Genomic DNA, 26,189 nt, shown 5'->3' on the forward strand with positions numbered 1-26,189 from the left:
TATAGGACTAAGAGCAGTTGAATTTTTTTTTAAATTAAAATATTAATTTATCAAAAATTGATTAAGAAAATAATTTTTTTTAAAAATAAAATATCAATTTTCTAAAAATTAATTAAGAATTTTTAAAAAATAAAAATAAAATCTCAAAGTTACCAAAAATTAATTAAGACGTTTTAGTTATATTTTAAAATTTCCTATTTAACCCTATCTTATTAAAATAAAATAACAATTTTTTTCAAATTTACCTATGATAATATTCAAATCTTCAATGGAAAAAATAACTCACTGTCTTGAAATGGTCAAATGAAAAAAACAAAATTGTCAACAAACACAATACAGTAGCTCAAAGCATTCTCAATAAAGCTAATGTTTCATACATCTTTGATCTTCCCAATGTTTCTTTGGAAGAAATCCAAAATTTTCCAAATAAACTAATGCCTCTTTGAATTATTTTTTGAGAAGCTCAAAACTAAATTTTAAACTTAGTAAGAGTTTTTGTAAGTTTTGGATTGGTTTTTTAAAAAAAATTAAGATTAAAAATTTTAAAATAATAATTAAAAGATTATTACTTTTTTTTTACAAGTAATATTTTATTTTATATTTAATGAAAATTTTATAATATAAATTATTTGTTTGAAAATGATAATCTTGACTTTGATTGCAGCTTTTGATTATTTTTTTCCATGTACATAATATATCAAAATAGAAGCATCCCAAAAAAAAAAAAAAACTGGTAATTAAGAAAAATCCTCCCAAAGGCATTTCAAAATATTACATCCATGAGATGGAAGAGTCTTGAACAGAAGGAAAATTTAACAGCAGCAAAACGAGAGTTGGGGGAGAATGTTCACCATTTTGGATAAGCCACCTTCTCACTCTCTCGCTCCTTTGGCTTGCGTCTCCCAGAATGTTTAGGAAGCAAGATAGGAATGTGAATTACTGAGGGAAACTGCAAGCTTAGGGAGAGAGAAGCCTCCCTCTCTCTCCTCCTACCTCGCTAACCTCCATGGGTGTCCATCATCGCACCTTAGGGCCCTCTTTTGTTCCTTTCTTCTTATTCTTCTTCGACAAATAAATTAAACCCACAAAACGCTGCGATTGCTTACATGGGTTTTGTATTTTTTTTTTATATTTGTTTTAAATTGATTTCACTATTTTAAAATTATTTTTCTCTAAGAACTTCACGTTCTCCCAAAAATTGTAGCCTCCTGAGGTGCATTTCTACGGCGGAACGTCTCTTTCTGAGTCCTTTGCACAGCAGGAGGAAACGGGAGCAACAGTAATCATATACCCATCGCCATTGTTGTTGTGCCAAGGATGCTTCCTAATACCTGCATTCTGCTATTATGCCTCCTCTGCTCTCTCTCCCCTCTTATCAGAGCCACTCTCAACCTCAATCTCACTCTCCCCCATCAGCACCCCAACCCTGAAGTTGTTGTTGACGAAGTTCAAAGGTAGTATTCGTAAGAAATCCCACCTGGGTTTTGCACATTGCAGGGTTTTACATTCTGGGTTTTGATCCAGGAGAAGGGAAATGTTTCTTTGGCGTTTGGCTTATTCTAGGTTTTGATGCTCTGTTTTCCCCTGTTTTTCCCCAAAATCTGAAGACCATCTGGGTTTGGCTCATTTTTACCATTTTAGTTGCGGGGAAAACAGGGGAAGAAAACACTCAAGTTCAATTTTCGTAGTCTCTCATTGAATGGTGTTGCTTTCTAGTACGATTTGAGTCCCGTTTCCATTTATTTTCCAACACTTTCTTACCAACCAAACGGGCCATTTATTAACTTATGTTTTTTTCCTTGCAGGAGACTCAATGTATCCATATCGAGAAGACAAGTGCTCTCTGTACAGGAAAACGATGGGTCGTCGTGTCTCACCGGTAACCCCGTTGACGACTGCTGGCGGTGCGACCCCAACTGGCAAAACAACCGGCAGCGCCTCGCCGACTGCGGCATTGGGTTCGGCCTAGACGCTATGGGCGGCAAGGGCGGTCAGTTCTATGTGGTCACCGACTCCTCCGACGAGGACCCCATCAACCCCGCTCCGGGCACTCTCCGGCACGCTGTGATCCAGACTCAACCCCTGTGGATTACCTTCTCCACCAACATGCTCATCAAACTCAAGTACGAGCTCATCGTCAACAGCTTCAAGACCATAGACGGGCGCGGAGCCAATGTGCACATCACCGGCAGGGGCTGCATGACCCTGCAGTACGTGAGCAACGTCATCATCCACGGCGTCCACGTTCACCACTGTGTGCCCTCTGGGAACGCCGACATCCGATCATCCCCCACACACGTGGGATGGCGTGGGAAATCGGACGGCGACGGAATCTCCATATTTGGGTCGAGGAAGATCTGGATCGACCATTGCTCGCTGTCATACTGTAGGGATGGATTGATTGATGCAATAATGGGTTCGACCGGGATCACCATATCGAACAACTACTTCTCCCATCATGACGAGGTGATGCTTTTAGGGCACGACGACAAGTACTCGCCGGACTCCGGGATGCAGGTGACAATAGCCTTCAACCACTTCGGTGAGGGGCTGGTGCAGCGTATGCCTCGCTGCCGGCGTGGCTACATCCACGTGGTCAACAACGACTTCACCCAGTGGGAGATGTATGCCATTGGCGGCAGCGCCAACCCCACCATCAACAGCCAGGGTAATCGCTATACTGCGCCTGGGGACATCAACGCCAAGGAGGTAAAAAAAAAAATAACAATTATAACTAATAATTTTTATATCCCGGAAAAGGGGTAATTATTCTTTAATGATAGCAGGAAAGTATCGTGACCCCTGTGTTTTGACTGTGTTCCAACGTAACATTATCTATCCCACACGACAATTCGGCGCTTGACGTCCACTCGCTCCGGCGCCCTACTTAAGAATCCTCACTGCACCACCCCTGTTCTGTTCTTTAGGAATTGGTCTGCTATCTGGCGTGTGGGTAACACGCGCCAGTAGTGGTTATTAATTGATCGGTACTGGCGATTTGATAAATAAATGAGGAGGCAGTGCGGACTGAGGAGGGTGGCGCGGGTGCATGTATGATAGCGGTGGAAATAGTTGTCTTGAGTGAGAGAGGGAGCGTTGGATCTTGTTGATGATACTTTTTGCTTATAATAATAATTTTATTAATTTATTAATTTAATGATGATGTGGGTGGGGGAACAGGTGACAAAGCGCGTGGAGACAGACGAGGAGGATTGGGCAGAATGGAACTGGAGGACAGAAGGGGACGTAATGGTAAATGGAGCTTTCTTTGTGCCATCAGGGGTAGGGCTGAGCACTCAGTACGCCAAGGCTTCCAGTGTGGAGCCCAAGTCCGCCGCTCTCATTCAGCAGCTCACCATGAACGCCGGCGCCCTCAGTGGCTCCAGGTACCCACCCTACTTCCCCCCCTTAACCCCCCTCTTCTCTATCTCTCTCTTTTCTTCTCTATTTTATAACCGAATTACCTGTCACTTTAATTGTCTCTCCAAGTTCTAAATTTTACCTCCTGTGGTTCTCAACGGTCTAGTTTCAAGGGTGTTTGTTGTCTTTTCCATCCCTGCTGGCCGTACTTCCTTAGCAGCTTTCATGTCTGGATTTGTCAGGCAAGTGGGTGGGGGTTTGCGGTTGGAATCATTATGTTATGTCCACTCTTATTTTCAACCTGGGCGCACCTCATAGAAATATTACTCCTATTCGATTTTTAGGTTTTTTACTTCCATGGGAACACGTGACCATGCGTGTTTTGGGAATCCAACTGATCAAACAGCAGAGTTACAGTAGAGTCGTCTTAGTCCCCCTGCTCTGTCCTGTTGTTCCCATGTAAAAAAATTAAATGCCAGTCTTTTCATATTCTTGGGAGTACACTCGCGCCCACCCCAGTGGCTTCTGTTCCTAATGACCCACTCTCTCTCCCCTTTAAAAGAAGGGACCTTAATGCCCTACAGGGGCTATAAACCCTCGAAAAGAGTAAATCTAAAGGTCCCTTTTTTTTCATGTTCCCAAAGCACCCATTTTGGGTGGAAAATCACTAAGATGTTCAAAAAGGGGTGAGGTTGAATTTGGACTAGGACTGGGATGGCCATGCCATAAACTGTGAAAATAGAGAGAGAGAGAGAACAGGGCATGCATGCATGTGTATAAACAGAGAAAAAGTGGGTGAAGAGCGAGGTGGGTAGGATTGGCCTTTTGCTTTGAATATTATAGGGCAAAAGCCCAGGTCAGAATTTGGGTGGTTAGTAGGGGAGTATGACTCATTAGATTCTTTACAATTTGCTTTCCAGCCAATTGATGTGGGATCCACTTATTCTATGCAACTGCATTGGACCCCCCCCCACCCCCACGTCTGAAATTAACTGGACTCTACACAACTTGGGTTCAAGGTCCTGTACTCAACCTACTGATTGCTTTAAAAATGGGTGAGGAGAGTACTTGTTTGTGGACTTTTTGCCCCTCGAGTCCTGGACTTTGTTCATTGCCCTTTAAAACCCTTCCCTATTTCCATACTCTTGTGTCTAGGTGGTATTATTGTTCAAAACAGTGTTATTCTTCATACTCTGTTTCAAGACTTGGTTATTTGTCACTAGGTTAGTGTTCCCCCCTACCCAGAAGATATGAACATGATATTTGTTACCTTACGGAAAAATCCCAGTAACCTTTACTAAAATGAATTGAACCACTTTACTTCAAAATGCTTTTGTGTAGTATGAGCGTTGAAGGAGGCCGGGGGGTGGGGGGGTTATATGGGGGAACATAAGACATCTGACACGAATATTCTAAGCCTGTCAACTCTCCTACTAACAAAGATTTGATGTTTTCATATTGATGCTTTCGACTCATCACATTCAAAACCCCCTTTTCCTGTGGGGGGTTATATGGAGGAACATAAGACATCTGACAAGAATATTCTAAGCCTTTCAACTCTCCTACTAACAAAGATTTGATAATGCTTTTCTCTTGTTTTCCTATTGATGCTTTCGACTCATCGCATTCAAAACCCCCTTTTCCTGTGGTTGTTTTGAATCAATGCAAGTGCCTCCAGAGGAGCAATTTGTTAAATGAGAAATTCTTTTGCAACATTCAGATTCTTTTTGCACATATACTTGTCAACTTTTCACAAGTTTTCCCACTGGGTTCCTCTTCAAATTTCGATCACCCCAACTTCTCTTTAACTCTCTGTTTTTCATAATCCTATACCCTTTATTTTAAGTGTGGGATTCAATTGAGAATGAAGTATACTCATATGATGGCATGCATAGAGCTTCCTTGTATGAAAATCAGGGACATTCAAAAAAGTATTAACATCTTCAAAAGCAGACTTGTGTACTGAATCACATGAGAGACCCCCATCAATTTATTGTCATTTTATTCAGAAAAAAATGTCCACAAAAGGGCAAGAGAATCTGTTGTACACTTGTTATTTTTACTGTGAAGCCCACCAGATGTCATCATTTGTCATACAGGGATGACTCCATGGGCGTATCGTATCCGGGGTTCAGCAGTGGGGGGACCAGCAGCAGCATAAGCAACAATGGTGGTCACGGGTCCAGCGATGATCCTGATTACTTTGGGATGATATTCGGGAGTGGGAGCGGGAGCGGCGCACCACCGCCACCCTCAGTTACAATCCCTATGTTTTTTTCTCTTTTAATTATCTTAATTTTGTACGTTACCATCAACCATGGTGGTGTATTATTATTTCTCTAATGGAAGCTTAAAGAAAAGCAAATGATTTTAAAGGAACAGAAAAAAGAAAAAAAAAAAAAAACCTAATATGATGAATGGCATGTGGGAAGGAAATGGGCGGCATTAACAAGCTTATTTTTATTGTGGGTCTTTTCACACTGAATCTGGTTTTTGTGGGAAGGAAAGATGGGGGATAAGGGGTTTAATTATGGGTGGGCATTCACCTCAAATGTCAAATTCAGATCACTTTTTCTTCCATTTTTATTTGTTTTTTCTTTTATGCAATAATGGGGTAACAAGTAACAACATGGGGTGTTTGGATGTCGGCGGGAATGGACAAACCGGCAACAGCAACACATGGGCATAAATAAATAGATGGAGGCTCGTTCGCGAATCACAATACATGATGCACATGACCACTTACCGCGTTATTTGACTTTCTTCCCTCGGGTGGGATATGACTCTTATTTACAAATACAATACAAGACTCCAAGCAAACTAAACATGAATTTGCCTTGAATTTGAATCTGAATTTCATGCTCTCAACACTTGGGATGGATTGTTTTTAACTTTTTATCAAGCACTCTATACACTGAAATCAAATAGCATTATGCCGCAATTCCATCTCCCATCCACCCAAAAGTAGAAAGGAATATAGATTGGATAAAAAAGTTAAAGCACTTCTCCACCAAAGAGAAAAAAACAAAATAAATTGATGCCTTTTCCCTTGTGGGAGAAGTGAAATAATAGAAAAAGAATATTCATAAACATTCATAATCTGCCCAGACACGTCCGCACACAAACTTTGTTACATTTTTTTTTTCCCCTTCTAACTTACATCACTCACTGCTTTTTCATGCATCTTCAATGGCCGGAACAAGCAGATATAAAAGAATACCCACCAAAATGAAAAAAAAAAAAAGTTAAAAAAAAAGGGCTTTTTTTTTTCTTTTTCCTTGTCCTAATTAAATCAGTTAACCATGACCATATCCTCTCCCCCAGTCTCTGCAGCAACAGCTTCCAGTCTCTTCCATGTCAACTGCCGCTGCTCTTCCAATTCTTGGGCCCTGGCTTCTTTTTCTAAATACTGCCTGTGACACTCTTCAAACAGTTCAGCATCCATCTCAAGGAACATCCTTCGCACATTAGCAGTCATCCCATGGACCGCCTGGTTCCAGTGACCCCTTATGTTCTTCTCCAAAGACTCAAATATGATTGGGAAAATCACATCCCTGTTCTGGGCAATCAAGCTCACGATGTGGTCATTGTTCCATAAGAAGAAGGTTCGTTCAGCCACCTGTCACGCAGCTTTGGATTAGAAACATTGAAATCACACTCCACAGTAAACAATAATAACTTCTTTCTAGTTATCTATATTCAATTTAAAAAGATTGAAATGAATTCAATAATTATCTGAACAGACGACATCATATAACAGAATTCAAATTCAAAGAAAATCATTGATAGGAACCAAGACAATTGCAAAAACTTGTAGAATAGTTCCCAACAACAAAAGCCCCAACTACTTAGCTTGGCAAAGACTATAAATGGATTGACTTTGAGTAAGCAAGGCATGCATATTCACAAGAGCATGATTATAGTCTCTCCCTTTCATCCTAATATTAGATAGTGTGGCAATCTGCAAAACAATGACTGTGGCCAGGTTATAGAACAAGTGAAGGGGTGTAACCATTTCCAGCAGTGAACTAAGCTTCAATGGCCTGTCCAAATGAGAGTCCAAGGTTTGGCAAAGACTAAGACGGGCCCAGAACTCCTAAGTTCAACAAAAGCTCTATTAGCTGAAGAACAGATGAAAGTCTCAGACTCATCAAGTATTAGAAGAAAAAACTCAAGCCCACACTACAGAGATTCAAATGGAAGGAAAGGAAAAATAAACTAAGAAATGACAAAAACTAGCAATGAAGTGGATAAAATGGTCATGAGCAAACATGTGCTCTTCCAGTTTCGTGCAGGAACTTTGGTAGTATCCAGTGGAATAAATTGTTAGGTTATTTAGTTAAGTTGAAAATTTAACTCCTTTCATTTTGGTTTGTGACATTACATGTTTTCATGTGATCTACACTGCCCTAGAAGACTCAGGATCACTGAAGAGTACAGTTTTGGACAATCCAATAAGGTTTATCCAATATAAATATTCCTCTTGGCAGAGTTCTTCACTCCTCTACATGTCCTAAGCATATAACGTCACTATTCTTTGCACTTAACCAACACTAACAAAAGAAAGATTACTCTTTGTTGAGTTCCGTGGTAGCAGATCACATCCCTTAAAGTCGTTAAGAAGTCCACTAAGGAGCACAAAGGTACTGTGTCGCAGAGGAGCTAGTACAAATGCTCACGGAACTTGGAAAGTGGCGGCCTAGTACAAATGGTCTAGATTTTGATAGGTTAGGAGCTGAAGATGCTGCAAGGCTGGAGGAGCTATTCTCAGTGGAAGAGGTTTTGTTTGCCTTGCTAGAGATGAGTGGGGACAAAGTGCCTGGCTTGGATGGGTTCTCTTTGACATTTTGGCAATTCAATTAGGAGTTTGTGAAGGAAGAGGCTATGGGATTTTCAAGAGAATTCCATGAGTAGGGCAGATTTGTAAGGAGCTTGAATGCTACATTTTTTGTTTTAATTCCAACTTAGAGACTTTAGGCCTATTAGTTTGGTGGGTGGCATGTATAAGTTGTTGGCCAAAGTGCTAGCTAATAGGTTAAAGAAGGTGGTGTCCATATGTCCTAAAATGCTTTTGTTGAGGAGAGATAGATTCATGATGCAGCATTGATTACTAATGAGACTATAAATTCTTTGCTGAAAAGGAATGAACATAGTGTGCTTTGCAAGCTTGACATAGAGAAGATGTATGATCACATAAATTGGAACTACTTGCTTCTTGTAATACAAAAATGGGTTTCAAGGAGAAGTGGGCTGGTTGGATAAGGCGGTGCATCTCTACTACAAGGTTTTCTGTTCTTGTCAATTGCACCCTATCAAGCTTTTTTCACAGCTCTAGGGGATTGAGGCAAAGGGACCCTCTCTCACCCTATTTATTTGTGATTTTGGTATGGAGGCTCTCAGTAATCTCATCAAGAGAGCTATGGGTGGGGTTTTTTTGTCAAGATGTAGGGTGAAAGGGAAGAGAGGAGGTGAAGGGGTCCAAATCTCATATTTGTTGTTTGCTAATGATATTCTTGTTTTCTGCGATGCTTTGCATGATTAGATGACTTACTTAAGTTGGTTGCTAATGTGGTTTGGATAAAAGTGAGATTTTATCGATGGGAAGGGTTGAGAACTTATAGATGTTTTGGCTCTTGAGCTAGGTTGGTTGTCAGGTGGGAGCTTTTCCTTCCTCTTACTTGGGGCTTGCTTTAGGCGCTCTGTGGAAAGAGAGGTTTCGCAAGAGATTAGTCATGTGGAGAAGTCATTTTATCTCTAAAGGAGGGAGAATCACCCTTATTCGGAGCACTTTATCCATTATGCCTATTTACCTTATGTTCTTATTGCGCATGCCAAGGGCGATCAAATTGAGATTAAGGCAGATTTAGAGGGATTTCCTTTGGGGCAGGGGATCCCTTGAGCAAAAGCTTCACTTAGTTAAGTGGACGATTGTTTGTTCAGATAGGAGGAAGAGTGGATTGGGTGTTAGATGTCTTTCTTCGCTCAGTAAGGCCCTTCCATGTAAATGTTTTGGTGCTTTGTGAACAAAATGGGGACTCTTTGGAAGCAAATCATTAGTGGGAAGTATGGGGTAAAAGAAGGGGGATGGAACACTCGTGCAGTCAGAGAGGGGTATGGTGTGGGCTTATGGAAAGCAATTAGGAAGGAAGGAAATTTCCTAATTAATAGGATTGTGTTCTCAATGGGTATAGAAGGGTGAGGTTTTGAAAGGATAAGTGGTGTGGAGACGATACTTTGTGTGTTTCTTTCCACTCTTTCTATGCCTAAGTGGTTTCAAAAGAGCTGTGAGTGGTGGATGTTTAGGATTCGACAATTGAGGACAGTGGTTGGAATCCTCGTATCTCTAGACCTTTCAATGATCAAGAGGTGGATTTGGTGGAGCGGTTTCTTTTGAGAATCCAAGAGAAGAGGGTGTCTATAGACTTGGAAGATAGGGTGCTTTGAACATAGACTAAAAACAGGAAGTTTAGGGTGCTTTGGACAAAAAGCAAGAAGTTTTCTGTCAAGTCCCTTTATATTGCATTGGAGTCAGGAGGTGCAGCCCTTTTTCCAAGGAGCATCATTTGGAGCCCCCATGTACCTCCCAAGGTGGGTTTTTTCCGCTTAGGAAGCGTCGTGGGGTAAAGCCTTAACTTTGGATTAAGTGAAGAGGAGGGAGTGGTCATTAACAAACAAATGTTTCATTTGCTTCATCAAAGAAGAATCCATAGACCACATTCTAATTCACCGCATGTAGGCTAAGGTTTTGTGGTAGTTACTTTTTGCTCTCTTTACTAGGGTCCTACCCTTGAGGTTAGAGAAAATCTTCTTGGATGACATGGCTCTTGTATGGGCAAGAAGCACAAAAAGGCATGAAAGACAACCCCTTTATGTCTCTTCTAGACAATTTGGAAGGAAAGAAATAAAATTGCTTTTGATAATGAGGAGTTATCGACTCAAAGGCTGAAAAACTCTTTTGCTTATAGTTTCTAATCTTGGACTAAGTTGTTTATAGATGATGGACTTTTACTTTTAATCAACTTTTTTTTTATTGGATGGGCTCTAGGTGAGGGCGGATGAGGTTTTTTGCAACCCCTCTTTTCTTTTGGTTATGCTTGTAGGCATCTACTATATACTTCTTGTATGTTTTGGGTCATCCTTTGGGCGCCCTTTTCTTTTTATATATACTATCCTAATTTTACCTGTAAAAAAAAAGGTGTAGGTTCTAGTCGTGTAGGTCTCAGGGAAAGTAACATCTATTAGGTAAATTTGTATATTTGATCATTCATATTTAGTGGATTTTGCTTTATAATATATCAAACTCGTGGTTTTTATATCCACAGTCTCTACGAGGTTTTGTGGGTGGTTTTCCAGGTAAATCCCATGTCCCTATGTGCAATTGGAAGTCCTTGGATTTGTTAATTGAGAATATTCTAACCAATGAACTTACAAAAAAATTAAGAAGGTTGAATTTTTTGGGCGAATAACAAAGGACTACCTATGCATACCCTCCACCCTTCGCACCTCTAGGTAGTTCTATGACACAAAATCTCAAACTTTCATAAAGAATAAGCAAAAATAAGCCAAAAAGGAAAAACAAATTTGCTACAAGAGAAGGGATAAAAAGGACAATGGTCATTTGTCATTATAAAATCTATCCATCAATAGGAAAAATTCATGTTGACTATAATGGGAAAAATAAAAAATAAAAATTGACTAAAAGCTGAGGGAAAAAAAATCTGTGCATATGCCATCAAGTGGTCTTATAAAATCAATCAAACTCAATGAAATGAAATTTGCCATGTTGAGGATTAACATGAGTATTAGAACAAAAGAGCAATTTGCATTGACTGCATGGAACAACAATCAATCTGAGTTTTTAAGAAATGGAACTTGCACTCAAAACGACAAAGTAAATGACCAAAAGAGGAAAGATGAGAGTCTGAGGATGGTAATCTGGGATCATCAAGAGTTGAGCATAGACAACTGCGGTAAGAAGTTCATGCAGTTCAATCAAGGTAGCATTGATAATCACTAACCCACAAGGATTGGTAGACTAGAAAATTCCATTAATATAGCACGAGACACAATTGGCAACTCAAAGTCACTCCTAACATAAATTTCAAACTACATTATAATTTAGTTCTCGATTAAGAGAATCATTCTCTTAAGGTGGGATTGCTCTGCTAAACTTCCTAACATATATATATATATATATATATATATATATATATGTATATATATATATAATCTTTTGATAACATATCAGTCTTCATAGAGATGAAAGAGGAAAAAGAGGTTCCTACAGGCAGTGCAACTGGTATTGATTATGATTTGCAATAATTATCAGAATATTATGATACATAAAAATGTAGAAAGGATAAATTAAAGCACCCATAGAAAAGGAAAAAAGAAATAGAGCAGAAAGGTTCCCATTGTCATGCAAGAATACAACTGAACCATCACCCTAAATTTGAGAGTACAAGACTGATCAAAGATTAAGCAAAGCTTGAAAACATATCTTTGACAACCCCTCAACACCAAATCCATCAGTTAAAGGACACAGATGACAATATAATAGAAAGAAATAAAGATATTTGTAAATATAAGATACAAGAGATTCCATACATCAAACCCAAACCAAACAATTCCCAGCCCCCCACCACCAAACAAAATGAAAAAAGGAAAAAAGAAAAAAGAAACAAACAAAAAGATGCCCACCACACAATCCCACAAACTTCAACACCATAATTTTATCAGAAACTATTCATAAAAATACCAATCCCCTCCACCATATTTGTTTGCTGTTATAGAGATCAAAATATTGTTGTCTTCCCTAGAAGATCAGGTATAATGTCATACTCATGTTACTTGATGAGCAAAAGGATAATTTGTGGAACTTTTTCTCCTCCTTTCTTTGTTGGATATGAAGGATATATCAAAAGAGCGCCAGAGAGGGCACACCCATGTGCATGGGAGCATACTTGGACTTCCGCTAAGTGCAGCAACCCAAGGAGGGATAATTTGTGGAACACTTGATGCTATCATAGTTATCATTTCATGTCTCTTCCAGATTTTTTCCCCATATCATGTAGTATATAGTGAATCATAACCCTTTTCATCGTTACAAATCGAAGAAAACTTCATTTGAGATAGCTTTTTGCTTGACTTTAGCAAAAAGCAGAAGCTAAAGTCATGAGACAGTTAAACATTTGATTGAACATGGTATTACAAAAGTTTCATACCATTAAACATGGTATTATATAAGTTTCATTAAACAAGAAACATTTCTCTAACTAAGATAAAAAGGGTTTCCACAAGAAGCCACACCATTCTTACTTCCATGTTAACTCTTTTTAAAGCCAGGAGCACTATTATTGGATTATGATAAACATATGCATTAAAGTTATAAACCCTGAGGGGTAGCTCAGTTGGTCCGGCCTTGGGTTTGCTCCCCAATGATCACCAATTCGAGTCCCCTCAGGGCCACTGGAGGTTTACCCGGTCGTTAACTTCAGAGCCCCGTGGGATTAGTCGAGGTGTGCGTAAGCTGGTCCGGACATCCACGGTTATCAAAAAAGAAAAAATATGCATTAAAGTTATATTTTATTATATTGAACTTTTCAAAACTCTAGTATTCAATGTCTTCATATGGAATGGCATATAACTCTTTAAATCCTACCATTTTTCATGAAATTGCTTATATATTACTCTATACTTCATCTTCTAATATATATGTACATGTATGCATATTTTTTTAATTTATTTCTCATCATATAAAAAAGCTTAGGATACACGATACATTTATGAATTTAACAACTATGGCCAAATAGGTTACACGAAACAAATACACATACATTGAGCAAGAAATACAACATAAAAGATGTATAACCAATTTCATGAAAGAAAACAATACTCAAAGGAGCAAAAACTTGCACAATTGTTGTATATATGTAAACTTAAAGGTAAACTTTAACAAAATTGCACTAAATTCATTATAAAATCCATAAAATAAACTTTCTAAAACTTCAAACTATACTTCAAATTTCAATTAGTCTACCATTAACTACTAATATAATTGAAGTTACGACTAGTCCCTAATCAACATAGCAAAAAGAAATCATTGAACTTCTCAAAACTCTAGTATTCAATGTCTTTCATATGGTACAACATGATTTAACTTTTTAGATCTTACTATCTTTCATGAAATTGGTTATATATTACTCTCTACTTATGCCTCTAATATAGATGTACATGTGTGCATATTCTTTTATTTATTTTTCACTATATAAAACACTTATGCTACACAATATGAAAACGATACACAATACAAAAAAATAGAAAAATGATATAAGAAATGTTTTACAAGTTAAACGATTGTGGCTGGAATAGGTTACACAAAACGATGTACATACATTGAGCAATAAATAAAAGTAAAGAGCACATAACCAATTTTGTGAAAGAAAAAGGCTCAAAGAAGCATAAACATGCACAATCACCAAATATACATAAAGGAAAAGACTTGAATCCTTAAGCACACAAATGGTCTTAACTTCTAAATTCCATAAAGGAAAACTACTTTTTAGGGAACAAAAGAAAGCAAAATAGAGTTTCCTGAAGGTCTTTTTTATTTATAAGTTAATTTCATTCACCTTCCTTGATGTTTTGGCTAAATACACTTGATTGGTATTCCCTTATCCTTTTTATTTGTTATTTTAACTCAACTCTCCTTTTGCTTAAAATAAGGGAGGTATTTGATGAAATTTCAAACCAATGGAGATCAAGCATATTTAACTAAAACCTCAAGGGAGGTTAATGAAATTAACCCTTAATTTTTTAATACACAAAGTTCTTTGATGGTCTATTTTAACCTTAGGGGGGAAAAAAGATTCACTAGCTTTTTCCTTCGAAACAAGGGAAAAAACAGTCAAGTGAAATCAAGACCACCATGTCTTGTTTGTATCATATATCATATGCACAATGAATTTATTTTTAAAATATAATTCGGATGTGATACACATTGGTGAAACATATAATTTATACATATATAAGGAGAGGGAGTTTGTTTTTTCTTTTCCCTTTCCTTGATTAGCCTGTAGGAATATTCTATGTACATTGTGTGTACTTCAATGTACCTCCTCTTAGGTGCTTCTAATATATTTTCTTATTAGCCTATCAAAAAACAACCAAGGAGAAAAATTGTCTAGGTCACACAACACCATGTCTTGCTTCAAACTCGACTCAAGTTTTCAAAAAGTACCCAAACATGCAACATCCCAAATTTCCTCTTTCCCATACTTGATCAATAAGGGGTAGGATGAGGCAAGTTACCTAAAAAACCCACCCCTTTGCCATTCACAATTTTTAACCTTTTGCCTTGGTATTAGATAGTATGTATGTACATTTTGGACTTGAATTATAACTTATATTTTAAATGTTCCCTAAGTCTAATTTTTGCTTACCAATAGTGGACCATGGGCCTTATGTGATGTTCCCTCAACATATTAAATATTTTTGGATGTTTACTATGGAATACCATTTTTTATGATCTTTGTAATCTCATAAAGGTCCTAATTTGGAAAACATTCTTTAAATGAGCACAATTCTCCAATCCTTAGATTCTCACATGGATCAACCCAATACATACACACACACACCCTAACATTTCTTAGCTTTTGGGTCGTGGAACCATGAGTACAATCCAACTGTGAAGGATTAATTAGAAAGTTTGGAATCTAACGCATGAAACACATACACTTTTTTTTTATTTTATAAGCAAGCACAGAATTCAATAAAAAGAGGCAAACTAGCCACAAAGTATACAGGGGGTGTACAAGGCTACTAAGGCCTCCCAAGCAAAAAAAGACCAAAAAAACCCTCCACCCCTTATCTGGAGGCTAACCACTCCAGAAAGCTTATTAGGGAATGCGGCTCTTCTCCAATATACAATTTAGCCCAACCCCATATGCTACAAACAAAAGAATATTTAAGTCTTTGAATTGCTAACTCCCCCCCCCCCCCCCCCCCTAAAAGCTAGTTTATTCTTTTCCTTCCAAACCGTCCAAAAAATAAATAACGGAATGAAATTCCAAAGTTTTTTCCATTTTTTCCCCACAAAGGAACCCCTCCAACTAAATAAAACCTCCTTTACAGTTTCTGAAAACATCCACTGAACCCCAAACAATCCCAAAACTAAGTCCCACAACACTCTGGCCATTGTACAATGTAAGAGAATATGATTTACATTTTCCTCTTCACAACCACACAAAAAACAACGATTGGGGAGCTGCCACCCTCTCTTCTGGAGTCTATCAAGAGTCATAATCTTCCCCCAAGCGGCTTCCCACGCAAAGAACACAATTTTAATTGGAACTCTCTCCACCCAAATTTTATTGTTTGGAAAAACGACCGTCAAAGGGCTATCCAGCAAGCTGTATGCTTCCTTTACTCTAAACTGCCATTCCTTCCTTCCTTCCTTCCAAAAAACCGAGTCTTTCTCCAAAGTTATCCTATGACCCCTCAAATCATGAAGCAAGTTGCCTATCATATCCAATTCCCAATCGTTAAAATCCCTAATAAACCTCAAATTCCATCCTCCTACGCCAAAATTTTGATCCCACATTTCTTCTATTGTCGCATTCCTATGAGCTACCAAAGTGAAAAGGTGCGGGAATCTTTGGGACAGCATTGTATCCCCACACCAAAGATCAGTCCAGAACCTGATTTTATTGCCTTTCCCCACTTTAAACACCAATTTTTCCCAGCACCATCCAGCTTCCTTCAAAATCTCCTTCCAAACCCCCACTCCAAACGCACCCACAACCTTTTTTGTCCTCCATCCAAAATCCTCTTACCCATACTTCGCCATAAGCACTTGCTTCCAAATAATCACAAGCAAATCTTCAAATCCATTTGCCAAGCAAGGCTTTGTTCAAGAGGGTTAGCTTCCTTATTCCAAGCCCCCCTTTCTCCTTATCCCCACAAACCATCTCCCATTTGACAAGGTGAGCTTTCCTCTCTAGATTTCTCCCTCCCCACAAAAAATCTCTTTGCAGTTTTTCTAGCCTCCTTGCCACAGATTTGGGCATACGGAAAAGGGACATTTGATAAACACATACACATTCAAAACAAAACATAAAGGAATATTCAATTTTATGAAAGTTGCTAAAGCTCAAAGAAAGAAAAGCATGCATACATCACTTCCTACATAGGTAAACATCGGATGCTAGAGAAAAGCCTAAACTCTAAAATACACAAATAACATTGCATCCTAAATGCCATAGAGAATATTTTGTTTAGAAGAAGTAGAAGAGAGCAAATAAAGTTATTTTATTTATTTATTTTTAATAGGAAAACAGAAAATATGTATAAAGCACTTAATAGAAGGGCACACAAAAGCATGCCCAACAAAAACAAAGTAATTTTAATGCTTCATTTTAACCTCCAGTTACATTTTAAATACTTTTTTTTTCCTTTGTTTTTTTTACAGCAAAAAAGAAAGAAAAAGACTCAAATGCGCATGAAAATATATATCACATGTACCACATCCTATGAACATCCTATTTCATAATAAGATCAAGATGCAATTCATGTTAGTGGAATGTGTTGACACAAAATGTCTCATATCATACAGTTGTGCCATTTATTGGACAATATCTCATGCACAATTTTAAAATGTGGGGCAAGATTGAAGTCCCTTTGTTATCCCACGTGGCTTATACAGAAGGGAATAGGTATCATAAAACTTAAGTTATATTTAAATCATAAGTGAAGTGCAGGATTAGGTGGCATTTGTTCTTCTATTTGGAATTTGAATAGACCTAAACTTTAACTTAATGCATTCATTTGGATCATATCTTTTTTTTAATTGATATTTGAAAGTTGCTAACTATTACGTATATTTTTACATGCTAAAAAAAAAATCAGAAAATTGGTAACTATAGATGCCTTAGCCCTTGCAAACAAATAATAACTATGTTTTGACAAAAAATAGTAATCTAACATATTTCCAAGTATCCAAAGATACTGAAATTTATCATTAGAAAATGACAAAATCAATTAAATACCTTAAAGAACACATCTGTAATTTGGTCTTGCATGAACACTTGCAAAAAGTCTAAAGAAAGTAAAAAATAAAAAATAAATAAAATTCACTTCTTTCATTCAAACATGATTTCTTTTTTTAATAACAACTTTAAAAATAGTCAATAGTAAAAAGTCTGAAATCTCAAAAAAGTTACCTTTCAGACTGAGTTTCAAAAAAATAAGCAAGGTCTTGGTTTTAATAAAACTGATCAAACATATTTCATGAGTAAGAGCACCACAACATCAAGTTTACGCATAATATAGGAAAAAATAACACTATTATTGATATTAGAGGAGATGAGAATTATTTGTGAACCTGGAACTGAGGGCTATTGAGGCAGCGTCCTATCTGTCTGAAGAGAGGAACCATGCAGCGTTGGAACTCTGCAGATTGTGTTCCCTCCAAAACTTCTTCTAATTCTCCAAGAAAGAGAATCTCCTTTTGACAGTTGATGACAGGCCAATACTTCAATAAACCCCTAATTACAATATCGGCCAGCTTGTAGTCTTTCTCAATAAACTGAGTAATGCAATAGGACAACTGCTGGTGGTACATGGAAATTGACTTTGGCTTATGCAGTGGTATAAGTGCTCGAACAAGGAACAATTTATGTTCCTCTTTCATTGGCAATGCAAACCCATTGATTATACTCCCAAGAATCTCCAACAACTCACCAATCCCACTATGCCTCTGTGTCTCAAATATAAACCGATAAAAAATATTATTAATTGCCTTTCTTATAAAGGGGCGATGAACCATAAACTTTCCATATATTCGATGGAGTATAGTTTTCAAATACTCCCGTTCTCTGTGATCCTCTGAGGCAAACAAATCAAGTAGTTTCAAACCAAATGTATGATCAATATACCGCTTTGCAACCTTAGTGTCAGTCTCAGATGACACAACATACCTCAAAAGTAATTCATACACAATTTGCAAGTGAGGCCATGAGGGGTCCAAAGATGTTTCATCCTCTTCAAGTTCCAAATTCTCTGAGCCAGTATTTTCATGAGAAGCAGGGGGTAAACACCGGAAAATATTTACTGAAATCATCCCAATTAACTCCTCTTGCATGATTTCAGACAGTTTACCCGTTCCCGATTGCACAAAATCAACAAGCTCAACAAGGATTTGTCGCTTGATTTCCTTCTCACGAAGAGAATTCATTGGGTCCGAAAAATCAAACAAAAAGCAACAGATTTGAATTTTCCTTGAAAACATGTTGGGGCGCTCCGAAACGGGAATATCTCTCAACAAGGGTAAGGGTTCAATCACAGCAGAGGAGGGTGGAGCAACTGCTACAGCCACCGCCTGTTGCACCGAATTGGCGACAGACGAAGAAACCATGGTTCGTGAGGCGTGGTTGACAACAACATTCGATGTAGGAATTGATCCGGTATTTCGATTCCCGGGTGTTCCATACCCATACAAAGCATCTTCGTTAGCCTCTGCTTTGGATACTTTTCGATTACCCCGCTTTATGATTTTGTTAAACATCTCAAACCCCAGCCCAAAACCCTAACCCTAGATTCCGGCCTACACAGAACCGTTAAAAGAAAGCAACCAACCGGTCAAAACCCTTAATTTTTTTTTTTAAGTACGAATAATTGAAAGAAAAAAAAAAAGCAATAGAATTTGAAAATTTTCTCAGCAGACAAACAGGAAAAAGAAATTAAATTATTAAAAAAAAAAAAAAGAAGAGTACCTTCTTCGGATCGAATCTGTAAGGAATCAGAACGCGGATAAATTGAAAATTGGAAACCATCAGTGAAGGGAAACGAGTTGGATGTGAATTTTGTCGGAAAAAGGCAGAAAATTTGAGGGCGATATGTATCCGTATAAGAAGATTACGTGTAATTAACTTCAAACCGAGGCCCCAAATTGGGGAATTTTGTTAGATGCCCCAAAACGTGTTCTGGGACACCTATGTGAGCGGGCTTCATTCCTGAACGACGTCGTTCGATCAACCACTCTTCCCCTCCTTTTTAAGCCTAAAGTTAACGACTGCACCCTTCCATCAAGGAAGATTAGGTCTTTTATTAATTGACTAAGAGGATTAAATAATGCTCGTATTTATGAATTTAACATCTTCCATTATTTTTACTTGAAAATTAATCAATTTTTACCATAAACACCCTTAATTATTTGAAGTATTTACACAGATTTTAAAAAAAATTATTATTTTTATAAATAAAAAAAAGAAGGGTATTTTTGTCAAATAAAAGAACTATCATCATTCCAAACAATTTTTAAAGTACCTATAAATAAGTGTGGGTCAATGCACCACTTAATTAATCAAGCAAGTGAAAGCTTTCGAGAAATTAATTTTTGTTACGTGTATTTGTTGTTGCATTAAATAAAATTTCTTAAAAGAATAAAACAATAAAATAAAAATAAAAATGTGTAAATATTGCAAATAATATTTTATTGTGCCTTTTTTGTTGTCTTCATTTGATAAAATATTTCATTATATCTGGGAAGATGTCACTTACTCTTTACAAAATAATAATATATAATATTCATTTATTTTAATTTTATTCATTTATATTAATTTTTTTTAGTAATAATAGTATGACTCAATTAATCTCAACAACCTTCCTTTTTTTTTTTTTCTTCTTGAATTTTTATTAGTTTTTTCATAATAATTTAATTTTAAGATACTAATTTTAGCTTTTTATTTAAAAAATCAATAATTCCAACAAACTGAAATTAGCATTTTTTTTTTTTTAAATCTAACAACCTTGACTTATTTTATAATATTTGTTATTTTATAATTTAGTACTTGTAAAAATAATTAATTTATAATCTTAATTTATTATTATTTATAAATGATTTTATTTTGGAAATATTATCAAACACAAAATTGATAAAAAAAAAAGTTGATTATTTTTTCAATTCATAAAATCAACGCAATTAATTTATATATATATATATATATATGATAGTATAATTATAAATTTGTAATATAAAATTATGTATTTTTAAAATCTATATTTTTTTATCTTTGGATAATAAAACTACTATTTTAAAAATATATAAATGTATGAAATCATATTACAATCACGTAAAATTAAATTTTATGTGATAAAATTAAAAATAATTATTTAATTAAAATAATAATTGAAAACTCAAATTTAAAAATCTAATTTTTTTAACTTTAATTTGACAAAAATATTATTATGTTTTTTCTTATAAAATAAATTATTTAAAAAAAAATATTTAAAACAATTAAAAATTATTTATGCTTCAAATAAAAATATTGAAGGGATTAAATTCACAAATAGATAAATTATTTAGTCCTTTTAACCTATTGATTCAATTAAAAATGCTCTCTTAAATGATTACTTTAAATTTATTTATTTATTTTCTGTTTAAGCAGTAGCCATAGACTCAGAGCAAAGTGAACCCTTTTGAATCCCACCCCAAAACCCTAGGATTTCTGAGCGATCAAAACCCTAGAAGACGGAATATGTTAAGAAGAAGACTCCCTTCACTCCTCTCAACTTCACTCTTCAATGCTTCTCCAATCGTCTCCTCCAAATGCGTCGGTACCAAATTCCCATTGTCATCACCATTTCTTCCATTACACTCCCTACAATGCGCTAATCCAAGCCCTACCCTTAAGGGGATTTGGGCTGTTGATCGTGTTAGAGCCTATAGCCTTCTAAGCTTGAACGATCTTCGGGATAACAAGGGGGCCAGGAAGCAGAAGAAAAGGAAGGGTCGTGGGATTGGGTCGGGTTTGGGCAAGACGGCAGGGAGGGGTCACAAGGGTCAGAAGGCCAGAGGGACAATGAAATTTGGGTTCGAAGGTGGTCAAACGCCGTTGCGTCGTCGCATGCCCAAACGGGGGTTTAAGAATCCCTTTAGCCTCACATTTCAGGTGTGCCTTCCCTTTTTTTAATTGTTTTTTTTTATTTATGTATCGCTGTTTGGTTGGTGAGAAAATATGTCAAAAGGACAAGAAGATGGGCAACTGATAATTTGGGTCTTGTAGTTTTTGTTAGCGTGCGGAAATGGAAAAGCTGGGTTTTGCTAAACCAAACTGTTTGGGTACGTTTAGTCACTTCTGGGAATTTTTTTTTTAAGACAGGAGCTTGCCCTTCTGGTTGCTGAGTATGGGCACTTCATATCACCGTATTGCAATGACTAGGTTTGATGGATTTGATAGTCTATTTTATCTGGTCGTGAACACTAAAAGATCAATTTTGAAAATCTGACCTCTCTTGAATCCCATCCCCCCCCCCCCCCCCCCCCCCCCCCCCCCCCCCCCCCCCCCTTTTTTCCCCACAGTGACTGAACAGAGCATTGCAGAAATGATCTACCGTTTGTTAGGAATATGGGTTTATAGTTCAATTTATAAACATTTAAAGGATCTTGGTGAAATTGGGAATTTTATGGTACGGATTCCCGGATTTGATAAGGGATTTGTCTGGAAGGAATTCTCCTTCCTTCTCATTAAAAAGATTCATCTTGTGGTTTCTCACAAAAAAAGAAAAAAAAAAAAGGATATTTGTGGGTGGAATTTATCACTACTCTGGTAGTGGCTCTTATTATCATATTTTCATATTCACTTCTCACCAGATGATTAAATCGCTCTTCTATTCTTTATGGCAGCCTGTTGGATTGGGAAAGATAGCAAAACTTATAAATGCGGGAAAAATAGACTCTTCTGAGTTGATTACCATGAAGACTCTCAAGGTATGTTAACCTTTTATTCCCTAATCCCCTACCATCAGTGCTTCACTTTGTCAACTTTGTTTGCGAGTCCTGTTGTTTTCTATCTCTGTAGGATGCAGGTGCAATAGGGAAGCAAATTAAAGATGGGGTAAGATTGATGGGGCGTGGTGCTGATGAGATAAAGTGGCCAATTCATTTTGAGGTAATTTTCATTCCAAAGCTTCCTGCCATGTTCACATCAATTTATCTACTTTATTCCTGAACCGTCATTTTTTCTGTGCCTTCTTTTTTTACCTGATTTTTCATTTTTGTTTTGGAATTAAATTCTTTGCTTCTTGGTGGTTGAAAACTATGGATGCTTATGACACCAATCTACTGGTGGGCATATGAATGTTCTTCAATACTGATTGTTTATTAAAGAATCAGGATAGCCAGCTGAGGCATGCTTTTCACCTTATGTTGAAATTAAATTTATTGCTCTGGAATTACCTAGGCGCTTCAATGCTGACTCTGGAATCATAGCATAGCTGCACCATCTGTGTCATTTATGATTCAATTATTCCTTAGTCCCACACATTGGATTAATGTGATATGATAATGCTTTACAATTGTGTTATGATGGTTTGTTTCCTAATTTCTCTAATTATGTTTTATTTTCTTTTTGCATAAACTGGGAGAGGTCAATTTAACCAAAGCATGACAAGAAATATTCCATTGACACTTGAACTGTCCAAAAGAGGCCATGACTTTTCTGTGAAGTTCAGTACTGGATGAAAATTATTATGTTTTAGAATTCCCCACTAGGTTATTGAGTTTATCATAGGATTCCTTCTACATGATTGTTCCATTAAAGAAATAATTATAAGCCATTAAACTCCATCTCCCCCATCTTCAATAGAGTTTAAAGCGCATATGCTCCTTACTTTTTGGATGCTACACAAAACTGGACTAAATCAACTTTACAGGTCTCAAGGGTGACAGTCAGGGCGAAGGAAGCAGTTGAAGCAGCAGGTGGTTCGGTCAGGAGAGTTTACTACAACAAGTTGGGTTTTCAGGCATTGCTCAAGCCTGAGTGGTTTGAAAAGAAGGGCAGGTTGCTGCCAAAAGCTGCTAGACCTCCCCCAAAACAGAGAGATAAAGTTGATAGCATTGGGCGCCTTCCTGCCCCTACCAAACCTATTCCGTTTTTGCCTGAAGAAAAGGAGGCAGCATTCACTCCATCTGTCTGATAACTCAAGAGACCAGTTTTGATGGTTTCATTTTTGAGTTTGTAGAATAATGATGAATTACTATTTAAGCAAATTTTGTTTCTTATAACATTGAATTTGTTTTGCATTAGTATGAATGCGTTTAGAAACAAATGGACTCTTGCATAAGGCCAATTCTTTTGAGGGGGCCTCAACTGGAATCAAGAAACTCTCTACTTAGGTAAATTATTTTTTGAAATGTGCATGCATTTCTTTCTATAATTTTACTATTGAGATGGATCTCCATACTTTGGTACTTTAGGAACCAAAATTTGTGGCACCTTTTACAATTTTTCTTCAGGACAGCACAATAGGTTGCCTAAGTTGCCACAGGAGCACTTGGATGACCAATGGGATTAACCAAATTGCCATAGAAGATAGTGCCATGAGCCCCCTCCTATATCAGTTGCCTTTAGCATAGTTCAATGAGAAGTTGCCATCTGCAAGAACTCTGACATTGAAGCTCTGGACAAGCTGCTGGAGTCTGAAAATTAAACTCCAGAACCGACTCCAAATTTGACAAGGTAAAACCACTTCTGCTATCAGTTCTTTATGGGCTGGCAAGTTTTTTTGGATATTTTTCTACAATTCAAAGGTAAATAGATGCTGGCAGCTTGTTCAAGAGAACCAGGCTAAGATTGTGAGATTTCATCACTTTGGGAGACTTTTTGCAGATTATTGATGCGAATGAGGTATAACTTCTCTCACCTTGTAATATGATTTTATTATAATTTCTTCAGACATTTCAACCGTTGGAGTCACATATTAAATGATTTTTTTGGATTGGAACACATGGAAATTACTCATTTAAAGTGATATACACGACTGAAAATCCCCAAGAAACCCAAACCTGCATTTAGTGAATTAAGATATTTATTTGGAATGTCCTTATTTGTTGTTCAAACTTCAGCTTTTACACACCTTTGATAGTGTTTTTTTAACTAAATTTTAACATTTGGTGATACAAAAATGGAGGGTAAAGCAATTAACATGATTTGCTTAGTTAAACATGCTGCCAAGCAGCCAAGTAGATGGATACAAAAATGTATGAGTTGTGCATTGTTGTATATTTTGTATGTGTTATTGTCTCATAGTTGTTTGCATATTTATTTTGCTTTCCCTTATATTTTCTATTTTGATTATCCTTTGTATTTCAGAAGGATTTCTCATCCTTAGCTTGTATCTAAAATTTTGTATCAATGAATAGTTAGTTGTCTGATAAAAAATGGCTGTTAATATGATCAGTTTCATTGCAAGGGGATTCATTTTGTTGAATGGAGAGCTGACAATTGAGGCCTTCTTCAAGATAGCATCCAAATATTCCAATATTGTTTGAGGTATTTACTACACTCATACACTCACATGTTCACCAGAATCTCTCTTACTCTCAGCACAGCCACCACGCAACAATGTCAGGAATCTTAGACACAGAGTAGAGAGAGAATGGCCGTCAGATGTACGGATTTTGGGGTGAGAAGTTGGGTTTTCACTGTCAGATGCTTCTCAGGTGCCTCTTCCACAGCCACTGGTAACACTCAAAGTTTCTCTTCTCCCTTCTCCTTTTGTTTCCTTGTAAATGGTGGAATTTTCCTTTTGAGTGATTCAACAACTCTGTTTGCCTCCTGAGGAAACTGGAGGAAACAAATTTCATTTTAATATTCATTTTTTGTTATTTTGTTTCTGTACAACTTGATAACTTCAGTATATAAATTCAAACATAATAGTATTAACCAAGACTTGACTTAGGAACATAAATCAATAGGTTTTAATATATTGTTTAGTGTTTAACCAATTGAAGACTTCGCCCAATAAGTTGAAAGTTTTCTGGTTAACAATTCTTGTAGAAAACGAATCACTCTGAGAGTTTGAGATTTATGTGTATAGGAAAAAAGTTGTGTGATTCCAGCATGTTGGGGTGATGGATATTTCTAAACATGCATTATTTAGTGAACAATACAAAAACATATATTCAGGTCCGTCTGGCTATTACTACCACAAAATTTATCATGTAGTGGAGTGCAATTTTCTGGCATGTATATAGAAATAGAACAGGTATCTGCTGGTGCTAGTTGAACAGTCCAGATTGGGGCCAGCTAGATTTTATGTTGTGTAGACTACCAATGAAGTAGTAGGTTTCTGGATCTTAAGTTATATGCTTTTATGGTTGTTTAATAGAATTACTAAAAGAGTAAGGAAATGCTGCAAAAATGACAGGTCCCACATCCTTTTCATGACCTCTACAACTAACAACCCTTCACTTTTTGGCCATTTGTAGTCTCATAACTGCACAATCCATCATTTGGGACTACTAAAATACCGCTCCAATTTTCAACAAACAACTACATTTTTACTCTTCTCACATAGTCTCTAATCTACAGGACTTCCATACCTGTACAGTAGTACTACATCTCCTAGTAAAAACATTGAACAAGCCTAGGGTACACTGTATTGAATGAGCTTACCAAAAATAACCATCCCATCTTAGAGAACAACTCAACAAAATTAAAATACTTTAAATCCATAAAATCAATATTTCTACCCAGAACACTAGGCCTAGAGGAGGATAGTTGTGAAAATCGGGCTTGCTACTCTACTGATGCCGATAAAGGACCATACCTATCTTTTCTCCTGGTTTCCTGAGAAGTCTCTTCAGCTACTCTCTTCCCTTTTCCTTTGTCACCAAAATTCTTCTTTGGGGTCATTTGGTGCAGATATGAGGTTTGGAAGTGGTTTATGGGGCCTTTAGGCTTTACAAGAAGAAAAGTGGATTGGAAGAAAAATGGAGGGTTTTAGAATTTGGATGGTGAAGCAAAGTAGGCTTCAGGTATTTGAGGGAT

General features: G+C 36.9%; 3 protein-coding genes across 3 annotated transcripts; 2 read left to right on the plus strand and 1 right to left on the minus strand.

The window, feature by feature from the left end:
• The first annotated feature begins 1,313 nt into the window (after positions 1–1,313).
• On the plus strand, positions 1,314–5,706 carry LOC100246124 (probable pectate lyase 12-like). Its single transcript, NM_001281088.1, is given in 4 exon segments — positions 1,314–1,454; positions 1,806–2,709; positions 3,181–3,386; positions 5,460–5,706. Coding segments are annotated over 4 exon segments (1,491 nt in total). The 5' UTR covers positions 1,314–1,317; the 3' UTR covers positions 5,704–5,706.
• A 671-nt stretch (positions 5,707–6,377) lies between these two features.
• Positions 6,378–19,432, minus strand: LOC100241019 (serine/threonine protein phosphatase 2A 57 kDa regulatory subunit B' alpha isoform). Its single transcript, XM_002268690.5, has 3 exons — positions 19,131–19,432; positions 17,741–18,961; positions 6,378–6,979 (listed from the first exon to the last, which is right to left on the minus strand). Exons 2-3 carry the CDS (start codon positions 18,920–18,922, stop codon positions 6,653–6,655), a joined length of 1,509 nt encoding a protein of 502 aa, XP_002268726.1. The 5' UTR covers positions 18,923–18,961; positions 19,131–19,432; the 3' UTR covers positions 6,378–6,652.
• A 1,423-nt stretch (positions 19,433–20,855) lies between these two features.
• Positions 20,856–23,538, plus strand: LOC100251266 (54S ribosomal protein L10, mitochondrial). The gene is made up of 4 exons (NM_001379271.1): positions 20,856–21,308; positions 22,043–22,126; positions 22,218–22,307; positions 23,071–23,538. The coding sequence occupies exons 1-4, from the start codon at positions 20,895–20,897 to the stop codon at positions 23,332–23,334; spliced, it is 852 nt and encodes a 283-aa protein (NP_001366200.1). The 5' UTR covers positions 20,856–20,894; the 3' UTR covers positions 23,335–23,538.
• The last annotated feature ends 2,651 nt before the right edge of the window (positions 23,539–26,189 follow it).

Source organism: Vitis vinifera, chromosome 13 (assembly GCF_030704535.1).
Source record: "Vitis vinifera cultivar Pinot Noir 40024 chromosome 13, ASM3070453v1".
In the NCBI taxonomy this organism is placed as follows: domain Eukaryota; kingdom Viridiplantae; phylum Streptophyta; class Magnoliopsida; order Vitales; family Vitaceae; genus Vitis; species Vitis vinifera.